The 19,232-nt window shown below is 42.0% G+C and overlaps 1 protein-coding gene across 3 annotated transcripts in view; it reads left to right on the top strand.

Annotated features, from left to right (window-relative positions):
• The window catches only part of ctif (CBP80/20-dependent translation initiation factor), a 61,881-nt gene that overhangs the window by 38,373 nt on the left and 4,276 nt on the right, over positions 1 to 19,232 (top strand). For 2 of the 3 annotated variants that reach the window (XM_080875445.1, XM_080875444.1), the window contains exons 9-13: positions 3,587 to 3,667; positions 6,615 to 7,188; positions 9,412 to 9,711; positions 12,390 to 12,542; positions 18,572 to 18,625. In XM_080875445.1, the coding sequence (XP_080731571.1) occupies positions 3,587 to 3,667; positions 6,615 to 7,188; positions 9,412 to 9,711; positions 12,390 to 12,542; positions 18,572 to 18,625 (1,162 nt within the window). The remainder of the gene's footprint in view (positions 1 to 3,586; positions 3,668 to 6,614; positions 7,189 to 9,411; positions 9,712 to 12,389; positions 12,543 to 18,571; positions 18,626 to 19,232) is intronic. The other variant, XM_080875446.1, reaches the window with a different exon arrangement.

Here is a 19,232-nt window from a genome sequence, read left to right as displayed (position 1 = left end):
TGATGAGTGCATGCTGTCAAAGGTGCCACCAGGCTACCACTAGTGCTGTGCAATCAAATTTTGGTATTGATCCAATACCATTATCAATACATGGCCAGTATTACCAATACTGATATTTTTAACCTGCAAAGGCAGCTTGTGTAAGGGAGACCAGGGTATCATACTGTATGAGATGAATTACCTTCAATTCTGAACACATTTTTGTGACCACTAAACCACTGTGATTTTCACTTTCCATACAAAGTATCGATCCTATCATGCTACTATGGGTCTGATGCCAGTGATGCTAGCTACCACCCTAAGGCATCACAGTCACACAGGCCTAGAGGCAGCCCTCTGGAAACATCTAGTTGATAGGGAAAGAAGTACACTCCCCTTTTCACAGTTTCCCTACCACTAGCTGAGTAAGTGGGGGGCGTTTGCAGACAAGTCAACATCTTCCATGCAGATTACAGGTGATTACGGGAATCTGCTAATAACCAAAGCAATCACAAAGAGCTTTTGAGGGCAGCACTTATGCCTCTTTGCTATCAATTTTACCTAGTGACAGCTGGCAACCTCTGCATACTACTCACCAACCAGACACATTTTTCCCTAACGACCTATCGTTGTCAGGGGTCTTTCCCCTAGTGACCGAGGGTTGCTGACCCGGTTGTGTTACTGGGAACTAAACTGTCTGTAAATCTTTTTTGGCCTGACCTTCTTCGGAAGTTGATTAAAAATGAATGATAAACTATGGTTTCTTTCGCCCCTCATAAATCATCTTAATTCACTGTAGTTTAACTCCATATTTTCCCCCTGGTCCTCAGTAAACAACTGCTTTACACTAAAAAGAAGCATCACACAGAAAGCAAAATGAAGCTAAGGATGAAACATGTCAAATGAGGGATGAGGCAGAGGATAAAAAGCTGGGCGGACATGAAATGGGGATCAGTAGAGCTGGAAAAGCAGGGAGCAAAAAGGAAAAAGCCGTGATTGTTCTCACAAGCCAAACATGAAAGCAAATTATTTTTTTTTTTAAACAATACAATTATTAATGAAAAAGAAAAGCTGGGAGTTGAGAGAAGAAGAGTGTGGAGTAGAGTTAAAGTGGAATGGCTAAAAGTAGGAGCAGATTTTATATGTAGAGGGTCAGGAGAATGAAAAAAAAAGTGATATGATTGGGTCATGCCAACAGAGCTACCTATTACAAAGCTAAAAGCCTTTCTACCGACATGTGGTTAGTAAGCAAAGCCAGTTAACAAAGTGAAAGGTCTTTATAAAGCTTAACATGTCTGCTCATCAAATGCATTTACCACATTTGTTTCTTTGTAAAACATGCTAATCTTTTCCTGTAATTGTGCAACTAAACACCAGCAGTCACTGTAAATGCAAACGTTGTATTTAGTGATTTATTTTGTCTAATGTCTCAACACAGCTGAGGTAGGAGAAGGAGAAAAAAAACATGAGCAAACGTGCTAAAAGCAGAAGATGTTGAAATATGGAAATAACTATTGATCATTTGACTATTTGTCCGAGGCATGCAGGCTGCGCTGAACAAAGCTCAAGAAAGAGAAACAGAGTGGGACTGAGAGATTGAGTAAAGGAAAAGTGTAGGCTGGCTGTGGCAGGAAGGAAAAGAAAGGGGAGGTAGTGCATGTGTTTCTACTTTAGTAGGCACGTCAAGCAGGGCTGAAATTAGTTGTGATTTACTGGAATGTGCTGCTTACCGCTTTCTGCTTCAAAACAGAAAAAGGGGGCAAAGAAAGAGCATAGCAGATCCTTTCTTCATCATACCTTAAAGTCTTTCTTTAAAAAAAACCCATTCTATTAATTAACAAGAAGCTTTTTACACATATTGACTTAATTTTGTCTTTGTTGGAAGAAGTGCACTTTCTCCACAGCATCACTTTAACTGTACTCATGACTAAACAAACAACAAACACTAATCGAGGATGATAAACATCCCATTTACAACACATCATAGCTGAAACCTGTTAAGTGTCATTGGAGCTGTTGAACTGAGAGTTGAAACGATTTAAAAACAGTTTGTGTGGGACTAAATGTCACCGCAATGACTAACAGTTCCGCTATCTTTATGATTTTTATGCTCTCAAATATGAGTAAACATCTGGGGCCAGAGGCATGAAATTGTGCACCAACAAAAAAATACAAAAAGAGAAAACCAGAAATGCACACTTTCTGTTAGATTTATGAAGATGAAAGTAGGCCTGGTTCCGTTTTTATACATCTCAGTTCTAGTACGAGCCTTATGTGCCCTGCTGAACTCACGATTTCATATCAGGGCTTATCCCCGCTCAGTGACTCATTAAGCCTGTGAAGTAAATGCATTGTGTGGCACTTGGCGATGTCTTTGAAGAGCTGTCATTACAAAACGACTGCGATTATTTATAGCACCTGTTTTATCGCGTGTATGCACACACTCACCGGCCACACGCTCGACGCAAATATCTAATCAGCCAATCACATGAAATCATCTCAAACTGGTTTCCTGAAAATGACAATGAGTTCACTGCACTCAGATGGCATGCACAGACTCCAGCAACTGTGTGATGCCGTCATGCCAATATGAGCCAAAGTCTCTGAGGAATGTTTCCAGCAACTTATTGAATCTGTGTCATAAAGAATTAAGGGAAAATGCAAAAGGGGTTACACCCAATACTAGCAAGTTTTAAATAATAAAGTGACCTGTGAGTGTATATGACATGTCATTTTAAGCCAACATCAGGTAAATGAGCCATACTGAATAATTGATAACCCTCCTATTAACCATAGCCAATATTTTGAGGGTTTTCCTTTTGTTTTGTTAACTAAATAGTCAAAATTATTTAATGTGAGTGATTCTCAAATTTAGAGTGATGGAAACTGCAAAATTATTTTTTTTAAAAATCATCAACATAGAATGCATTATACAGAAAATGGTGTGTGACAGACATCTGAAAGAGGTCTGCTGCTTCTTCTGCACCCACCATGAAACGCCTGCTTTACTGAGTGTAATCAATAAAAGCTCTGCATGCATGTATGCACACACGCTCAATATGCTTTGGACTTTTAAATCTCAAGACTTAGCAATGCAAATATTCAGTCAAGCAGTCGAAACCCATCTCCCCACAGTCCATTAGGCCAGCGTGTTGTGTTCTTTATGAAGCTTTGGCCCCGTTATTGACTCGTCTGGCCTCCGGGTGTCTTTCCCCTGGGCCGATCAATTGTCCAGTCTGGGTCAGCCGGTGGTTCCATGAATTCTCCATCCACATAACCGTGCACGGCAACAGTCGTGATTGATCATCAGCATCCTGCCTCCTCCAATGATCATGTCTGGCCATTAATTTCACCTTTTTAGTTACCTTAGCATTCTTTCTGTAGTTTTGTGCCTGTTGATTTTATGACCATTATCAACCTGTAGTTTTTGTTTGTTTCCCTCTTTGCCGCTTTGCTTTTCCTTCTCTTAAAACCTTCCGTTTCCTCCTTTTACGCTCTCCATTAAATCCCCCCTGCTGTTTTCTACAAACTGCTGCCACTGTACTCAACTCTTCATCCATCCTTCCAATCACCTGCACTGTGGCATCCCCATCTCTCTTGTCTGTAGAGCATTTGATCAGTTCACCCGAGACCAGTTAACCGTACTTCTGCCTACTGGCCCAGGGGGAAAGCGTCAAGTCTGCGCCAGGTTAGTGACAACATAAGAAAGATGCTCAGAACAAGACCTGAGTACAAAACGGTGGAAAGTGCATTTGATTGATTCTACTCAAGACACCCAGAGGTCAGATAATGGTGTGGTACTCACCCCCCCCCCCCCCCCCCCCCCCTTCAATCAAACACACAAATGGCTCCATATAATGAGGAGGTGGAGCCCGCCAGGCAACATCAAACACTAATTTAAACCGGTTAATACCTTCATATTACCAAACTCATCATCCTCAGACAAAAAAAAGAAGTAATTTCTCATTTCATTAGAAGCTCGGTCACGCCAGAGTCAGGTCTGTTTCCAAGTAACAAGACAGTGCGAGATGAAATTTCATCAGTGGCCCCATCCCTAATGCAAACATCTCTTTGGCATTAATATGACTGATGGGCGGTCAATCTGAGCAACGCTCTCTCTACCGCAGAGCTCACAGTCATTAAATATGATTTACATTTTATTTCATTCTCACTTTCACCCCTCATCACCAACACCAGTAGATCAGAATGGATTAGTGTTGAGCCTGAACTAACAGCTACTGTAAATATCTAATGAATCAAATCAGAGTGTGTGTGTGTGTGTGTGTGTGTGTGTGTGTGTGTGTGTGTGTGTGTGTGTGTGTGTGTGTGTGTGTGTGTGTGTGTGTGTGTGTGTGTGTGTGTCAAAGACAGACGTGTCATATTCCTCAGCTCTCTTGTCTTGCAGTGAGCAGCTTAGCAAATTAAACATCATCATTAGCACTGAAGTCCTAATCCGTAAGGCATCTGATTCTTTAGTCTTAAACCTACAGTAAATACCCCTCAGGTGTAAACTCTCTCAAAAATAGAACTGCAGGACCATCTGTTTACAGCTCAGCCTAATCAAAAATGTAAAAAATAACTTGGACACCAAAGCGGGGACTGTTAAATTGGTCGCTCACAATGACCATAAGCCAGATAATTTAGTGATTAAAATAAAGCACTGGTTAAAAAAATAAATATATTTTTTTTAAATACAGGAAAAGTTACAGGGTAATTTTTTGATGCAAAAGAAAATCATTCCTGTGAAAGAGGCGCTGTCGTTCTTTACAGAGGGAACCGCTTCAACCTCCCAGAGAGTGGAGGAGGGAGGCCGGGCGAGACATAAACCACATGAACACACGCACAAAAACGATAAATACGTTCACACAAACACTCCTTTACCGAGAGAGCTGCCAGACAGGAAAAAAAGCTAATTGTTTTTTTTATTACTGATGGAATCAATTATTTGTAGAAAAAAATTCCTTAAATATCATGCGCAAAACTCTCTCCCCAAACCATGAATATTTCAGTTTACATTGCTTTAAAACAGAGAAAGCCGATCCTCACAGGACAACCTTGATCCAGCAAATGTTGGACAACTAAGCCTTAAATCCAACATAAAGTCTGTTGTGCTTTGTAATTTATTTAGTAACTTAACAGGCTATGCCTATCAGCGTGCCACTACCAGTTAATTGAACCATTTAAGTCAGGGGTGTCAAACACGGCCCGGGGGCCAGAATTGGCCCAACAGAGACTCCAATCTGGCCCACTGGATGGTTCTGAAAAATTAGAAGGACGGTGTCAATTTTAGACATTTAACTTCGTAGGTTTTACAGAGTTTGCTGCTGACAGACCTCCTCCACAGCCATTTATACGACTTAAGTATTTAAGTAATAGATTAAAAAAAATTCAGTGAGAGAAATATTTCTGGGGTTTATTGCTTTTTTTTTTTTAAAAAAAACAATGGTTTCAAAGTTAAAAAAGGACATTTTCTGTGAATTAACAAAAACTTTCTGTTCTGTAACTTTGCACATTTATTAACTACATTTTAAGCCCAAAGAGTCACGCTGATAGATTTCTTTCAACTACAGAAGTGTAGAAAAACTAAATATAAATAAATAATATCATGAAATATCTGAGCGATTCAATGTGTAGTTAATCGTCTATACATGGACAGACAGGTGAGTGGTGTGACCCACCATGTACGCAAAATGAGTTTGACGTTCCAGATTTAAGCTATTATTTAAATTGTCCTTATGCAGCACTTTTATACTGTAACTGAACACTCTTAGTGCTTTATACAACTTGCCTCATTCACACGAGCATAATTTTTATCCTTTTTTTGTTTTGTTTTTTTAAACGCTAGTGCTTTCTATCTAACATTCATACTCCAAAGGATACATCTGAGTGCAGCTTGGTTTTAGTCTGTTGCCAAAGGATATTTGACGTGCAGACGGGAGCAGCCAGGGATCAAACCACCGACTTTCTGATTAGTAGATGACCCGCTGTACCTCCTGAGCTACAGCCGCCCCACCCCTCCACCATGACGTTTCATTGTATACGTTTTACTGGGTTCATGTACAATAGTTAAACAACCGTATAGATGCTAATTTATAATATTTGGCAACTAGCTACTGTTCATTTGCAAGTAAAGTTTGTAACCACCTACACCAATATGCTAAACATACTGATTTCATTTCCTTCATTTACAGATCACATCAGTCAAAAATTAACATTAAATTGCCTACATGGATACAGTTAGGTATATCTAAACAAATGCTTGCTAGCTGCTGCTACCCTTTGAGCTAGTTCACTGGCTGAGGCAAATAATAGGTTGCCTTCTCAGTGCCAGGGTGACTAATCCCTTGGACCATATGTCAGCGGCTTGTCAAGCCCAGAGCCAGTGCAGCAAAAGGACACAGCAATGCAGGACAGGAAAACACAGACACACTGTGCGTCCACATGTAAGCAGGCACTGGGCTTTTGATTTTCTAGATGTAGTTCAGTAGTGGTGGGTTAGTGCTTTTGTGTAGAGGTTCTCACAAGAATAATGTTTGATCTTTGTGAGAAGGTGCGTCACAGTGTCACAGAGCCGTTTAAGATATAAGGCGGCTGCCATTTCATTACACTGCACCTAAAACTTGCCCTCATTTCAGGAAACAGCAGCGGCCTCACGGCGGCGGAGGTGGCGGAGGAGGGAAGAACCAGCCTCAGTCACCGCAGCAGCAGAGGGATCAAAACCAGCAGCAGTCACCAAACCAGCAACAGCAGAGTTCAGCAGAACAGGGAGATAACAGAAACACTTGTGCCGGTCGACCCCCACGCCAATATCAAGGAGGACATGGGCAGCGCCAAGGAGGGCCCTTACATCACGGATACAGCCAGAACCGGCGTTGGCACAACAATCAGAAAGGTCAGGGGCATGGACAGACAAACACTACCGGTGATAAAGGAGTACCCCCAAGAACAACCAAAGACAAAGAGACTGAGAATGTAAAACTGGGTGACGAGCACATGAGACCTCTTCTAGACTGCAGCAGCAAGAGTCTCAGTGAGTCACCCAAATCTGACTCGACGGCAAACACGACCGCTTTCGCCGATCTGACGGCTTACAAGGAATTTCCCAACACACCGCAAAGTGGAAAGGCAAGCGAGGGCCAGTCGGAGCAGCCCAAAATCTGCCTTCTGCAGTCGTCAAAGGAGAGGCTGAGGAGGAGACTAAAGGACAAGGTACTGAAAAGCTGCTTAGTGACTGTCAGTCAGTATTAAAGCAACAAGAACCGATGTGTATATACACACACAAACACAGTCACACGACACCATTTGCTCTCATGATTACCTTAATTAAGTTCAAAAACATGGGTGCACTGTCATTATGTACACACATGGAGAAACACTTTCCTCCCTGCCTTGCTTGTCTGTTCATTTTTACAGCATTCAGGTTGAAACACACACCCAGACTGGCAGGGAGGGGAGCACATGTTCTCACTAAGGAGGTGAAGGAACTAAACCAGCATTAGCTTAACAGTTTTTGATGTTTTCCACTGTGCCCCAAACTGATGAGTTGGCCAACTGTAGCTGCCCCCCTACCCCCCCTTTTTTTTCTCCTTACAGCTAATTCATTACCACCAGGAGACCATTGATTTGACAACACGGGACTTCCCAAGATGCAGCAAGGCAGGAATTAGTAAATATACCCTCTGTGATGCCAGTGAATCAGTGAAACCAGTCTAGAAGGGAACTTTTGGTTGATGGGATGCACCGAGAAATACATCTAATGTTTGCATCATCGTTGTTTGCAATAACGTTTTTTCCTAACTGGTGACAAAACCTGGTGTATTCGCAACATTTTGCAAAACCTTGACTGGGTTACAAGTCACGCGCTTTCAGCAGGGCTACACAATCTGTTGCTTGGCAGTAGTCTGATTGCAGACGATTTTAAATCCCATATATTTTGCTACAACTCTGCGTGCACACGGCGAGATGAGCAGGGAACAGGTGGAAGGTGAATTTATTCATCTAATACGAGCAGCAGCAGGGCCTCCCGCTAGATCAGACTCAATTTTTTACTTTTTTTTTTTCCCCAATACTCGAGCCACCTGAAATCGAGTGAAATGAAACGGCCACCTTGCTGCTCATGCTGGCCTCCTCGCATCAGTTTCTGCCAGGATTCCTCTGTGGCGAGAGGGATGGGGCAGGTGGGCCCGTCCTATTTCTGGTCACCAGTTTAGGAGGTGCATCTCTGCAACCCTTTCCCTGCTTTGTTAGAATGGTAGCTGAGCAAGGGAAACACATTATAATTGTGCCATGAGTCCCCACCTTTTAAATGATAACGAACCCACTGCCTGCTTTGTTCTTTTCCCTCCTTTCACTCATACTCCTACACTTTTTTTCCCAGTGGCATTGACAGTTAACAATGGAAAACAATGTGTAACAATACAGTTAATAATACAGTTAATAGGTACAAAGGCTCAATGTAAGAAAAATGGATATACCTGTGATTTATCTCTATTTTTCTAATCAGCTTAATTATAAACATAGTTATAAACTTGCCTTTGAACCAGAACGTTATTGGAAAAGGATATAGGAAAACTGGAAATACAGTATCAGTCATACCTGCCTTGGCTCACTCTATGTCTACTGAGCCAACATAGCAATAATCGGAGCCAGGGTGGCTATCCACTTAAAATGACACCCCAGATAGTGCTCTATGTGAAAAATCTTGAGTGGTTATGAATGTAAATTAGAGTTTCTGTGACAATTTCTGTGGGAGTGTCAAGGACATTGCATGATAGAAGAGGAATGTTTCAGCAAAAAAAAAAAAAAAAAATCATCATATGACAGCTTATAAAGAAGAAAATGTTGAAAGCTGTGGCCCGTGTACGTCACTGAACTTAACTGCTGACCCTTTTTCCACTGACCAAGTCAGTCAACCCAGTACAAGAAGTGTCTGTACCCAAACATGGAACTGTCAGAGGTTATTGGGATGTGTTTCAACAAGAAATGTAACAATGACTGGCACTGAAGCCAGGACTTTTTCTCCGCTGTGAGAGAACTTAGTAAAACAGAAAAAACCCAAAACAGAAAAGTTCAATGGTGTTTAATTTCACATGAGAGATCATTACTAGTCAGAGTAATGCATCACTGTGAAACTGTACCATTTTTGAAGCATTTGCTATTTAAGCTACAAATGAGCTTTAATATGTCTGTCCACATATTCAGGACTTTAACTAGAGCAACTGTTCCCTAAGGAAAGAAACATGACGTATAAACTTCCTAAACATTCTCATTAACTCAACTTGCTTTGTCATTCATCGCAACTCATGTGTCAGATTAGCTGACATTTATTTCTCTGTAGGAACATCTGATTTGTGTTGAAATCTACTGTGCTCTGAATCTAATATCATTATCCTCACCAACCACTTACATGCATTATCCCGTCTTTCCCCTCAGGAGGAAGCATGCGTGCAGCAGTCGGGCCCCGGATCACGGAATATGGACCGACTAGTGGCGCTTCTCAACAGCATGAGGAGCAACAGCAGTGGAGTAGAGCAACAGCTGGCGTCCTTCATGGAGGAGGCGCAGTCCTCAGCCCGTTCGGAGGAAACCCTCGCTCAGGTGGTCGGCGCGATCTACTCCAAGGCCGTGTCGGACAGGAGCTTCGCGGCAACAGCTGCGAGGCTCTGCGACAAGATGGCGCTGTTCATGGTGGAGGGGACCAAGTTTAGATCGCTGCTGCTCAACATGCTGCAGGTGAGATGACAACAACGGCGTCCAAAGCTTATCCTGGCTCCTTAATGTTTTCTCTAAATACTGAAGCAGGTGTAATTTATTTATTTATTTATTTATTTTTGGGGGGGGGGGGGGGATTTTTTTTAAATAGTAACTTTTACTGAAAAAACGTTGTGTGCTAAACTGTTCTTAAAAAAACAACAGTGTTTGCAGCCATGTGCAATGAACTTGAGAGCCTGTTGCCTTTTGAAATAGCTGCTTTGAAGATGGGGATGAGGTCTGTGACCACTTGCAGTTAGTTAGTGTTTTTAAAACAACGTTGTTGCATCAAAAAAGGCAGATGGAGTCAGTCAGTAAGTCTGCAAGTGAATGGGGTGGCATTGGCAATTGTATCCAATCTGTTTGTGAGAACATGAGTAACTATGATAAACTGGTCAAAATGATAAATCTGGTAAATCTGAATTTAGATATTTTAAATCCATGTCACACTGTTGAGCTTCCAGCTAAACCATTTTTGCAGTTAATCATTAAAAATTAAGCAGAAAACAGTTTCATATTTAATTGTTTGTAGAGCAACAAAACCTCTAGTCTGAATCATTTTTTATATATTTTGGGAATAGACTAAACACTTTTAATTGATTAACCAAAACAGCATTTTCAGATGAAGCAATAATGACCCAGAAAATCTTTTGTCCAGTCTATTGCTTTAATGTTTGAATCCCCCTGACTGTACCTGCCATTTTATGCCTTGAAATGCATGAGTTATTGTAAACAAGAAGTTTAAATGAGCATTAAACATCATATTTTATACTCTATGTTTTAACACAGAGGTAGGCAACTCCAGGCCTCGAGTGTCGGTGTCCTGCAGGTTTTAGATCGCACCCTGGGTTAACACACCTGAATCAAATGATTAGTTCATTACCAGGCCTCTGGAGAACTTCAAGAAATGCTGAGGAGTCGTTTAGCCCTTTAAATCAGCTGTGATGGATCATGGACACATCTAAAACCTCCAGGACACCGGCACTCGAGGCCTGGAGTTGCCTACCCCTGTTTTAACATAATAATCTGTCATTTCAGCAGCTACTTTCAAGCTTTGCTTTTTTGAGAACGTTCAGGTGGAAGCCCACTGTGTGTGTTTGTGTGTGAGACGCCGTAAATGTCAGTGGGCACAGCAGCTAATCTAAACACCCAGGGGGGAAGAAAGAAACCCGTTCCCCCTTTTTCCTCTCCGTGTCTTCACTTAACTGCACCGTTCCAGTCTCGCACCCTCCGTGAAAACATCCCCTTCGCCGTTGCATACTTCACTCCCCCTTCCTCCTCATCCCTCATGAGCTCTGTATTCCAGAGCTGCCCCATCTTATCACCCTCCCCTCACCTAGAATGACACAGGCCACTGCCTCACTACTTCATCCTGCATAGTTCCCAAGTGCATCTCTCACCCGCCAAACTTTTCCTTTCACCCTTCGCAAACTCCTGAGAGCAGCAGACAAACTAGAAGTAGACATACAACACATCCTTGATGCCGGCAAGGACTAAATGTTAACCCATCCGCTTCTATGCCCCCCCCCCGTACTCCTACGCTCTTCTTTTTCCTCCTCCCTTGAGCTTTAGTGTTTTTCCACCTCTTCCTTTAGATGCTAAACTTGTTTTTATCCCAAATCCAGCAGCAGTGAATCTTGCCTTGATCCTTTTACACCCCCCCCCCCCTTTTTTTTTTATTCACCCCCTCTTCATCTCAGCTGTCAGGTCCCTTCTTTTCTTTTATTCCTCACTTTAAAATCCACTTCCTAGCTAGCCAGCCAGCATGCCCCCCCTCCCCCCTTGTCTTTGACATTTTGACTTTTTTTTTTTTTTGCTTTAAAACATTTTAAATGTCATAAGTGGGCTCATGAAAGCTTTAATTAATGATGCTGCTTTCAGGCCCCTGGATCTCAGTACGGGGTGGAATTACTGTGCGTCTGCTGTGGCTTTGCTTGAACATAGTCAGACTTTCTCATAATGAAATATTTAACACAGCTCAGAAGTCCCAGGGGCCCCTTTTTGTCTATTACTGTTGACACCTTTTGATATTATAATATGATATGATAATTTGCTGAATCATTTTAGTTTAATTTTGAGCGCGTGTTGCGCTTGTTTTTAAATGGGCGGAGCTTCCTGCCAAACCTCTTTACGTCTCCGTTGTTTGTGCACAGGCAGACTTTTAGTGTAGCCGTTCAGCAGCCCAACAGGCAGCAGAGCGAGCGGCTCTGATTGTTGATAAAGTTTCACTTTAATCTGCTGAATAACATCTTTACAAGTGCACATTAAGCATTAACACATATTAACCCCGGCACTTTAACAGCACCACACAGTTCACCACACTTCACTTTCAAACTAAATTAACACACTCGCATCCACTTCTGGCAGTTAAAAGAAATTTGGGAATTTTTTTAATGCATTTTCAAGCTGCTTTTTGGCTTCAAGTACGTTGAGGAACAAGGTTAATATATGTGCCACCTACCAAAAAATCCCATTAGAGAGATGGAAAAGTTGTTAATAATGATTAATGGTTCTGCCAGGAAGATGGTTAACCATCTTCACTTATGAATTTAACACCTACCTACCCACTGCCTACTTGTACTACACAGCTACTGAAGCTGGATAACCGGGAATGTTTCAGTGTGTTTTCTAAACTAACCAAGCATCCTTTTTCCACTCAGAGGGATTTTTCCTGTCGCGAGGAGCTCCAGCAGTCAGATGTGGAGCGGTGGTTGGGTTTCATCACCTTCTTGTGCGAAGTGTTTGGTACCATGAGGAGCTCCGGCGAGCCGTTCAGGGTGCTGGTGTGTCCCATCTACACTTGTCTACGAGAGGTTTGTATCTGTTTTCTTTTAGGTCACTAGCCAAAATTATCAACCCCTTTCACGCTTTTCGAATAAAAGAAAGTGCCCGGCTGCGTCTCTGTATCGTGCTTGCTCAGTTCAATACATGCACTGAATCAGAGTTTCCTGTTTTTGGCCAGACTCAGTCTAGACTCTTGAAACCACAGCTCTGTTTGGTTAGTGGTGCAAAAACAGCCAGGACACCATCAGTTCCAGTAAAATTTTGTGACCCCAGGTTCACTTCTCATCAGCTGGTCTTGCTCACTTAGACACGCTCTCTCGGTCTCCATGGAAACCATTAAGGGAAGCCGCAGCAGACGCACGGCGATACAGAAGTGGTTAATGACAAATGAAATACTGAAAGGGGAAGCAAGCGAGGTGAGGGAGGTGAGGGGAAGTGGGGGAGACTGTGGCTCAGGTTGACTGTCAACTCATGGCACAACAGGTAAAAAAGAAACCAGCAGAGAGGAAGCTTGGTTTTAATACAGGGTCTGAACGAGAGAGGAAAAACAAGGTCAGGTGTAGGAACTAGTCTGAACACTGTCCAAAAATACACATCCACAAAATAGCATCACTGCTTGGTTAGGTACACCTGTTCAACTGCTCCTTAACGCAAGTATTTAAATCAACGAATCACATGGCAACACTAAGTCAAATAACTGAATAAGGCTGTGAGGGTTAGTGTGCATTCCCTTCAATGATCGCAGTAGGCATTAACTCACAGAGGCAGACTCCACTTCTTTTGCTAGCGGCAATTTTTCTAATTCTTCATCCCACATTTAGCGGTGAGTTGAACAAACGTCCACCGCAGACACGCATTTCGGACCACATAGAATAACATGGCATTCACAGAGGGATGATGAACATGAGAATCAAAACAATTGGGATTTATAAGAAATCCATTTTAAAAAGACGGAGAATTAAAAATTGCTGTATGTGTGACAAAGTTTCATTCAGATAGGCCCACCCAATAAGGAGGAGATGGGGCAGAGACAGTCATACGTACACTACAGTCGTTATAGTAAGATTCTTTATGATATTTCCTTTGTTGTTTGTATCTTCTTAATGTGATTTTACATTAACAAATTCTATCATCTGCTGCACCACATGCAGCTGTGAGATGAAGTTCTATTTGTTGTCGGATCAGCAGAAGGAGAGTGAGGTTTGGTTGCATGAGTGAGAGGAGATAGAAGTGAACTCTATACGGAACAAAAGGATTCGTGTAATGACACTTCAAACCTCCCCGCATCTGATTTGAAAACATATCGTCCAGCCCTCAGGGAGACAAGTAATTTTTTGGCATCACTGGAGAACATTTCCTCATATTGAAATTCAAGTGGGGTAATTGGAGACCTCTGCACCCCCTTTTTTTGTTCTGTTTTTCCAGGCATTAGAAAATCTAGCCAGTGAGATCTTAGCCAAGCCCCAGATCAAGTGATGTAGTACAAAAGGAGCAACAGCCCAACAGTCGGAGCTGGTTAAACAGAGGACCTCCTCGCAGGCAAAGAGGCGTCAGCCTCCCAGCATCTATGCTGGATATTTGGTGACATTATTTTTAACTCCTACACAGTGCGTGCATTTTTCTGGTGAGGGTGGAGGGCTGGATTCTGAAATTCAGCTTTTGTTTCACTTCCATATTTCTAGTGTAGTTTGAACACACCTGGCGTCTCATTAACAAACAAAACAATCGCAAACAGTTTAAGCCATCCACACCCTGTCTGAGGGTATGCCCAGGGCTTTATCTCAGGCTTGTTAAAAGGCTCAACAGGATGACCAAGGGTGTGGACTAACCAGTCAGCAATACACACAAACACGCCTCTATAATCTACATCAGCAGTATGAAGGGAGCCCCGAGAAGACTAGAGGTCAGAAGGCGCCTGTGAACAACTTAAACACTAATAATGAGGATATATGGTGTGTGTGCGTGTGTGTGTGTGTGTGTGTGTGTGTGTGTGTGTGTGTGTGTGTGTGTGTGTGTGTGTGTTTTCAAGCCCACATAAACGGTCTAATAATCAGTTTCCTAGAGACAGTCTTCGTGACTTTGATCTGGCCACTGTTTTGATTGTCCTGTTGTAACATGCGATTGTCAGATTCTTGCTACAAGCTATGTGCAATAGGTGTTTGCATATGCACACGCACACCCGCCTTATACATGCGGTCTAAGTGTTTGCATATGCATACATATGTCCCTGCAGAGGAGACACTTCTCCAGTAAACGTAGCCTGCACAACAGGATCAGGTAACAGCAAAGGTGTGTTAGTGTTTGGGCTTAAATGCCAGCTCCTATAGCCAGAGCAAATTAATGAGTGCTGATCCCATCCATTAATAACTGACAGGCTGCTATAGCTCCAATCAAATGGAAGATTTGCCCCACACAGAACAAACTAAAAGACATAATCCTCAAGTAAAATTAAATTTAAAGCACACCTTAAAACGAATGACTTTTTTTCCAATTGACACATCCTGCCATTACAGAGCAATATTTGCATTTGTTTGAGTCCTACTTTTGACTCAAGCTCCAGGACCTGCTGTCCTGTTTTAGCTCAGTTGATCTGTGACTGCTCACCAACTAGCTGCTTTTTTTGCTAGATTAAGTGACCTGTTCTACAGCTGTGCATGCGTTGTAGCACAATTAAAATGACACGTTCATCTATCTTTTTGTCTCTTGGGCTTACTTCTTTTTTAATATGTTGCCATGGTAACAAAGGTTGGCAAAAACCCTTCAGGTCAGAACTTAATAAAAATCATATAAAAGATTTTTGACTTGGACCTTTAGCCTTGAGTTAAAGCAACATTCTTTGTGTACCAGTAATCATACACACTACCAATTATTGAATCACTTGAGTTCAACTCTGTTATTTTCAAATGAAGGGGAAAAACTGTGATGCAGTGTGGCTCATGATTCTACCCCAAAAGATCATCATGTCATCATGTGACCCATAGAAGTTGCCATCAGGATATTGGTTTGCAGTCACTCCTGGTAGACAGCATGTACATACCCTCCGGTGGTGACATCAGGACCTATTTATATGGTATCTTGGCTTCCCTCTTAGAAAGCTACCAGTAGCTGTTTACTAACTTGTTCAGTGGATTTTAACTTTTTCCCCCATTAAGATTTGACAACCTCTGTATTCTTAATGACAAGTTGACACGTCAGTATGTATTAATAAAGACGTGGTTAGACGATCATTAGAATAGTTTCCGCTCACTTCTGATGCACACTCAGTCATTTTGTTCTATGACAGAAACCACTCAGTTCAGAAGACAGCTTTCAGGGTTTTCAAGGGGGGGAAAGTTTAACAGTCTTACATTGTTAAACTCTGTATTATTGTAGGTGTTTACCTTACAGTATAAAGTGCCTTGAGGCAACTGTTGTTGGGATTTGGTGCTACATAAATAAAACTGAATTAAATTAAATTATAACAGATACCAGACAAATATGGGGCTGGTCCTGAAGCGTGAATTCCAGTTTTGTCTACTACGTCAGAATCCTTCGAGTTTGTGTGTTTTTAATAAAGCATGTTTCGCTCTGCTTCATCCCGTGCTGCAGTTATTGAAGATACAACCTTGAAGATACACTAATGCAGCGGCCCCCAACCCCCGGGCCTCGGACCGGTACCGGTCCGTGAGTCGTTTGGTACCGGGCCACGAGAGTTGAGGCTCAGGTGTGAAATGTATGGTTTTCAGGGTTTTTATCGGTTTTCAGTGTTATTTTGTTATCGTTTTTATCGTTAACTCGGTTTTCCTGGGTCTTTTCACGTGTGTTATGAATAAATCTTCTTTTTTTCGGTACCGGTACTAGTTTTATTTTGTTGTATTTATCCGCGACACCTTAAAGGCCGGTCCGTGAAAATATTGTCGGGCATAAACCGGTCCGTGGCGCAAAAAAGGTTGGGGACCTCTGCACTAATGCACATGTGAAGTCCAAACTCATTTAAGTCACTCACAGAGCCGTGTTTGGATTTATTTCTTCTCTTCAGTGCTGTGAAACAATCAAAGGGAAAAAAAATAAGACGGCTGTATTTTCTAATCCTGATGTCTTTTAAATAAAAATACTGTAAATGGAAGTCGCACAGAATCCCGGGTTTTCCCATGGCAGTAAGATTAGTTTCTTGATGATATAACCAACCAGACATCCGAGTGTTTTCAGCTTCAGCCGGAGAGACTGAGTGTTAAGCTGTCTCTCAAAAACTTTTTTTTTTTTAAATGCTGATTTTTCAGCTGGAACACACCATGTGTTACGGTGCAGCAGTGACAGGAGAGAGAAGAGAGGAAAAGCTTATTGCAACGGATAGGAAAGCCGATGATAGATGAGTATAGATTAGATCGTTATAAGTGTATTGAACAAAACTTCCTCCCTCGGTTCCCCGGGGAACTCATTATGAGCTAATCCCGCTTGTCACATAGTTCTCCTGCTCTGGAAAAGGACGGGACTTGAGTTTCCACATCAAACAGCCACACTGTCACCACACCCGTCTGAGCATACTGAGGAGCTGACGTCTGAGCAACTGTTGGACCTAAATGATAGGTGGAATACCATTAAGCTTACAGTGTGGAAATAAGAGGCCTGCTCACAGTGAATGTGGAGCATAGCATCAAATGGTGGAGGATTACTTTTTTTTTTTTTAATGTTTTTACCTCTGAGGAGTCAGACATTTGAATGACTGGTTTTGATCACAGCGTCTTTCCTAAAGCATGCATTTAAACAGGGTTTGGTTTGTCTGCTCAGTTTTAAAATGAAAACACAGTGATCGTGTTATTTAGCTCTGAAATACTGAAGTTGGGTTACTTGAGTGGGTTGGAGTCTCTATGATGCATTCTATCTAGTACTCACATATTATATCATTGCCGTTTTTATAGTGAACTTATTCATACAAAATTGTTTGTTTTAATCATTGAATAGCTTCAGAGCAACATGAGCCTTTATGGAGAGTCAGTCTGCCATTTTTTTTAAACTTCCAGTTTTAAGATGCACCAATTCCTGTGTGAAATATCGGGATTTGGCAACTTCATGCTGCTCTCTGCCCATCAGCTGGTTGCTAATTCTGTCTGTCTGCAGTCTGGTAGCATGCAGTGGGTTTAAAAAGCTTTTCTTTTCTGTTTTTTTTTAAGAGTGAGCCAACACTGCTAAGCTGTGGGACAGTATGTTAGGTAATACAGATTCAGGTGATAAACCATATAAGAGATTGAACATTTTTATATACAGTTGGCATTGAAAAACAAATTGGATTTATGGGTCGTTCTCCTGAACAAGGTGATGTCCTGTTTATTCCCTCCGTGATCTCACTTATTTTTTCCTTTACTCTGTCGCTGGACGGCGCATTGATACGTGACAGTATTTTCCTCATTTTCAAAACACGCTCCCCCCTTCCTCCATGGTACTTCCTTCCCTCCATCAGTTTAATCAAAGCAGAGCTTTGTAAACAGTGTTATGAAGACTAAGGCAGCATTAGAGTTGAGCATTTAGCCAAAGTCGCTTCTGCTGTAAACTGAACCTAGAAGCTCGTATTCTGGCATAATGTTATTCTACCTCTCTCTGCCTGCATTGTTTCAGGGGAGTATTTGTATGCCCATCTGTGCATGCGGGCCGGCATTGGTGTGTGTGTGTGTGTGTGGTAGTGGGTGGGAGGGGGCTAGCATGTTTACCCAATCCACTGTTTGTTTTTAGCCACGCTGTGTGTTTACGTGTGTGTGCTACTGCGTGTGTATGTACATTGTGCGTAAAGGAAGGCATGATGTGTGATGTTTGCTGGCAGCCTGGAAGCTCAGTGTGTTGTCTTCCAGGATTTAAAATGTTAATGTCAAAAATATTTACAATCAGGATTAGGTCCCTCCCCGTTTCTTTGTGAACTCATGAACACATTTTTCTGTTCTCTTCATCAAGTGGTTTAAATCAGTTTTTGTATGTATACAGTGCATCTTCCATCATTTCTACTGTGCTACTTCTGGAGTTGTGTTGTGCTAGTTTGCGCAGCCCTTTGCTTTGTAAGTCTTACAGTGTCTGTTCTTGTCCTTTGCAGCTGCTAGAGTCGACGGATGTTAAGGAAGACGCAGTCCTCTGCTGCTCCATGGAGGTATCAATGCATAATTACTTAAAGTCAAGTCTTCATACTCAAAAGTCAAACTGGCCCCTACAAACACAAGTGCTCGCCTATACAGACACCACAGACTGTATAGAGATTGACAGACCACGTGACTTTCGCGCATTGCATTGTAGGTACGACTGGCAGCAAAATCAAAACACTGCATCAAGCGTTAGCATTTCCAGCACCGGTAATCATTAATTCTGCGGTTTTAATCCCTACTTGCATTTTATTTGCCCCTAAAACAGTTATGTACAAAACGACGGAGAACACGGCAGGTCCGTACAAAGACAGACTTGACGAAAAGGCAAACCAAGAAAAAAAAAAAGTACGAGGAAAAAAATCAAAGGAGTGAAAAGGTTAGACCTATACGAGCATACAGAGTGGAGTAAGGACGTTAGCGTGCTGCCCAACTTTTATCACGCACATATTTATTATTATATGGTCCTAAGTGTGGGTGCATACACTCACAAAATGTTTGGTAACTTCAGATCCCTGCAACAAGCCCAGGTCCAGTTTACTTTGGTGATTTGGACTATTCCATTTCACAGCTGTTGTTAATTTTTTTTTTCTCTTTATCTCCTGTACAGGCAAACAC

Source organism: Rhamphochromis sp. 'chilingali' (assembly GCF_963969265.1).
Source record: "Rhamphochromis sp. 'chilingali' genome assembly, chromosome: 2".
NCBI classification, from domain to species: Eukaryota; Metazoa; Chordata; class Actinopteri; order Cichliformes; family Cichlidae; genus Rhamphochromis; species Rhamphochromis sp. 'chilingali'.
Note: the sequence above shows the minus strand (reverse complement) of the source record. Positions and strands in the feature narration are given on the sequence as shown.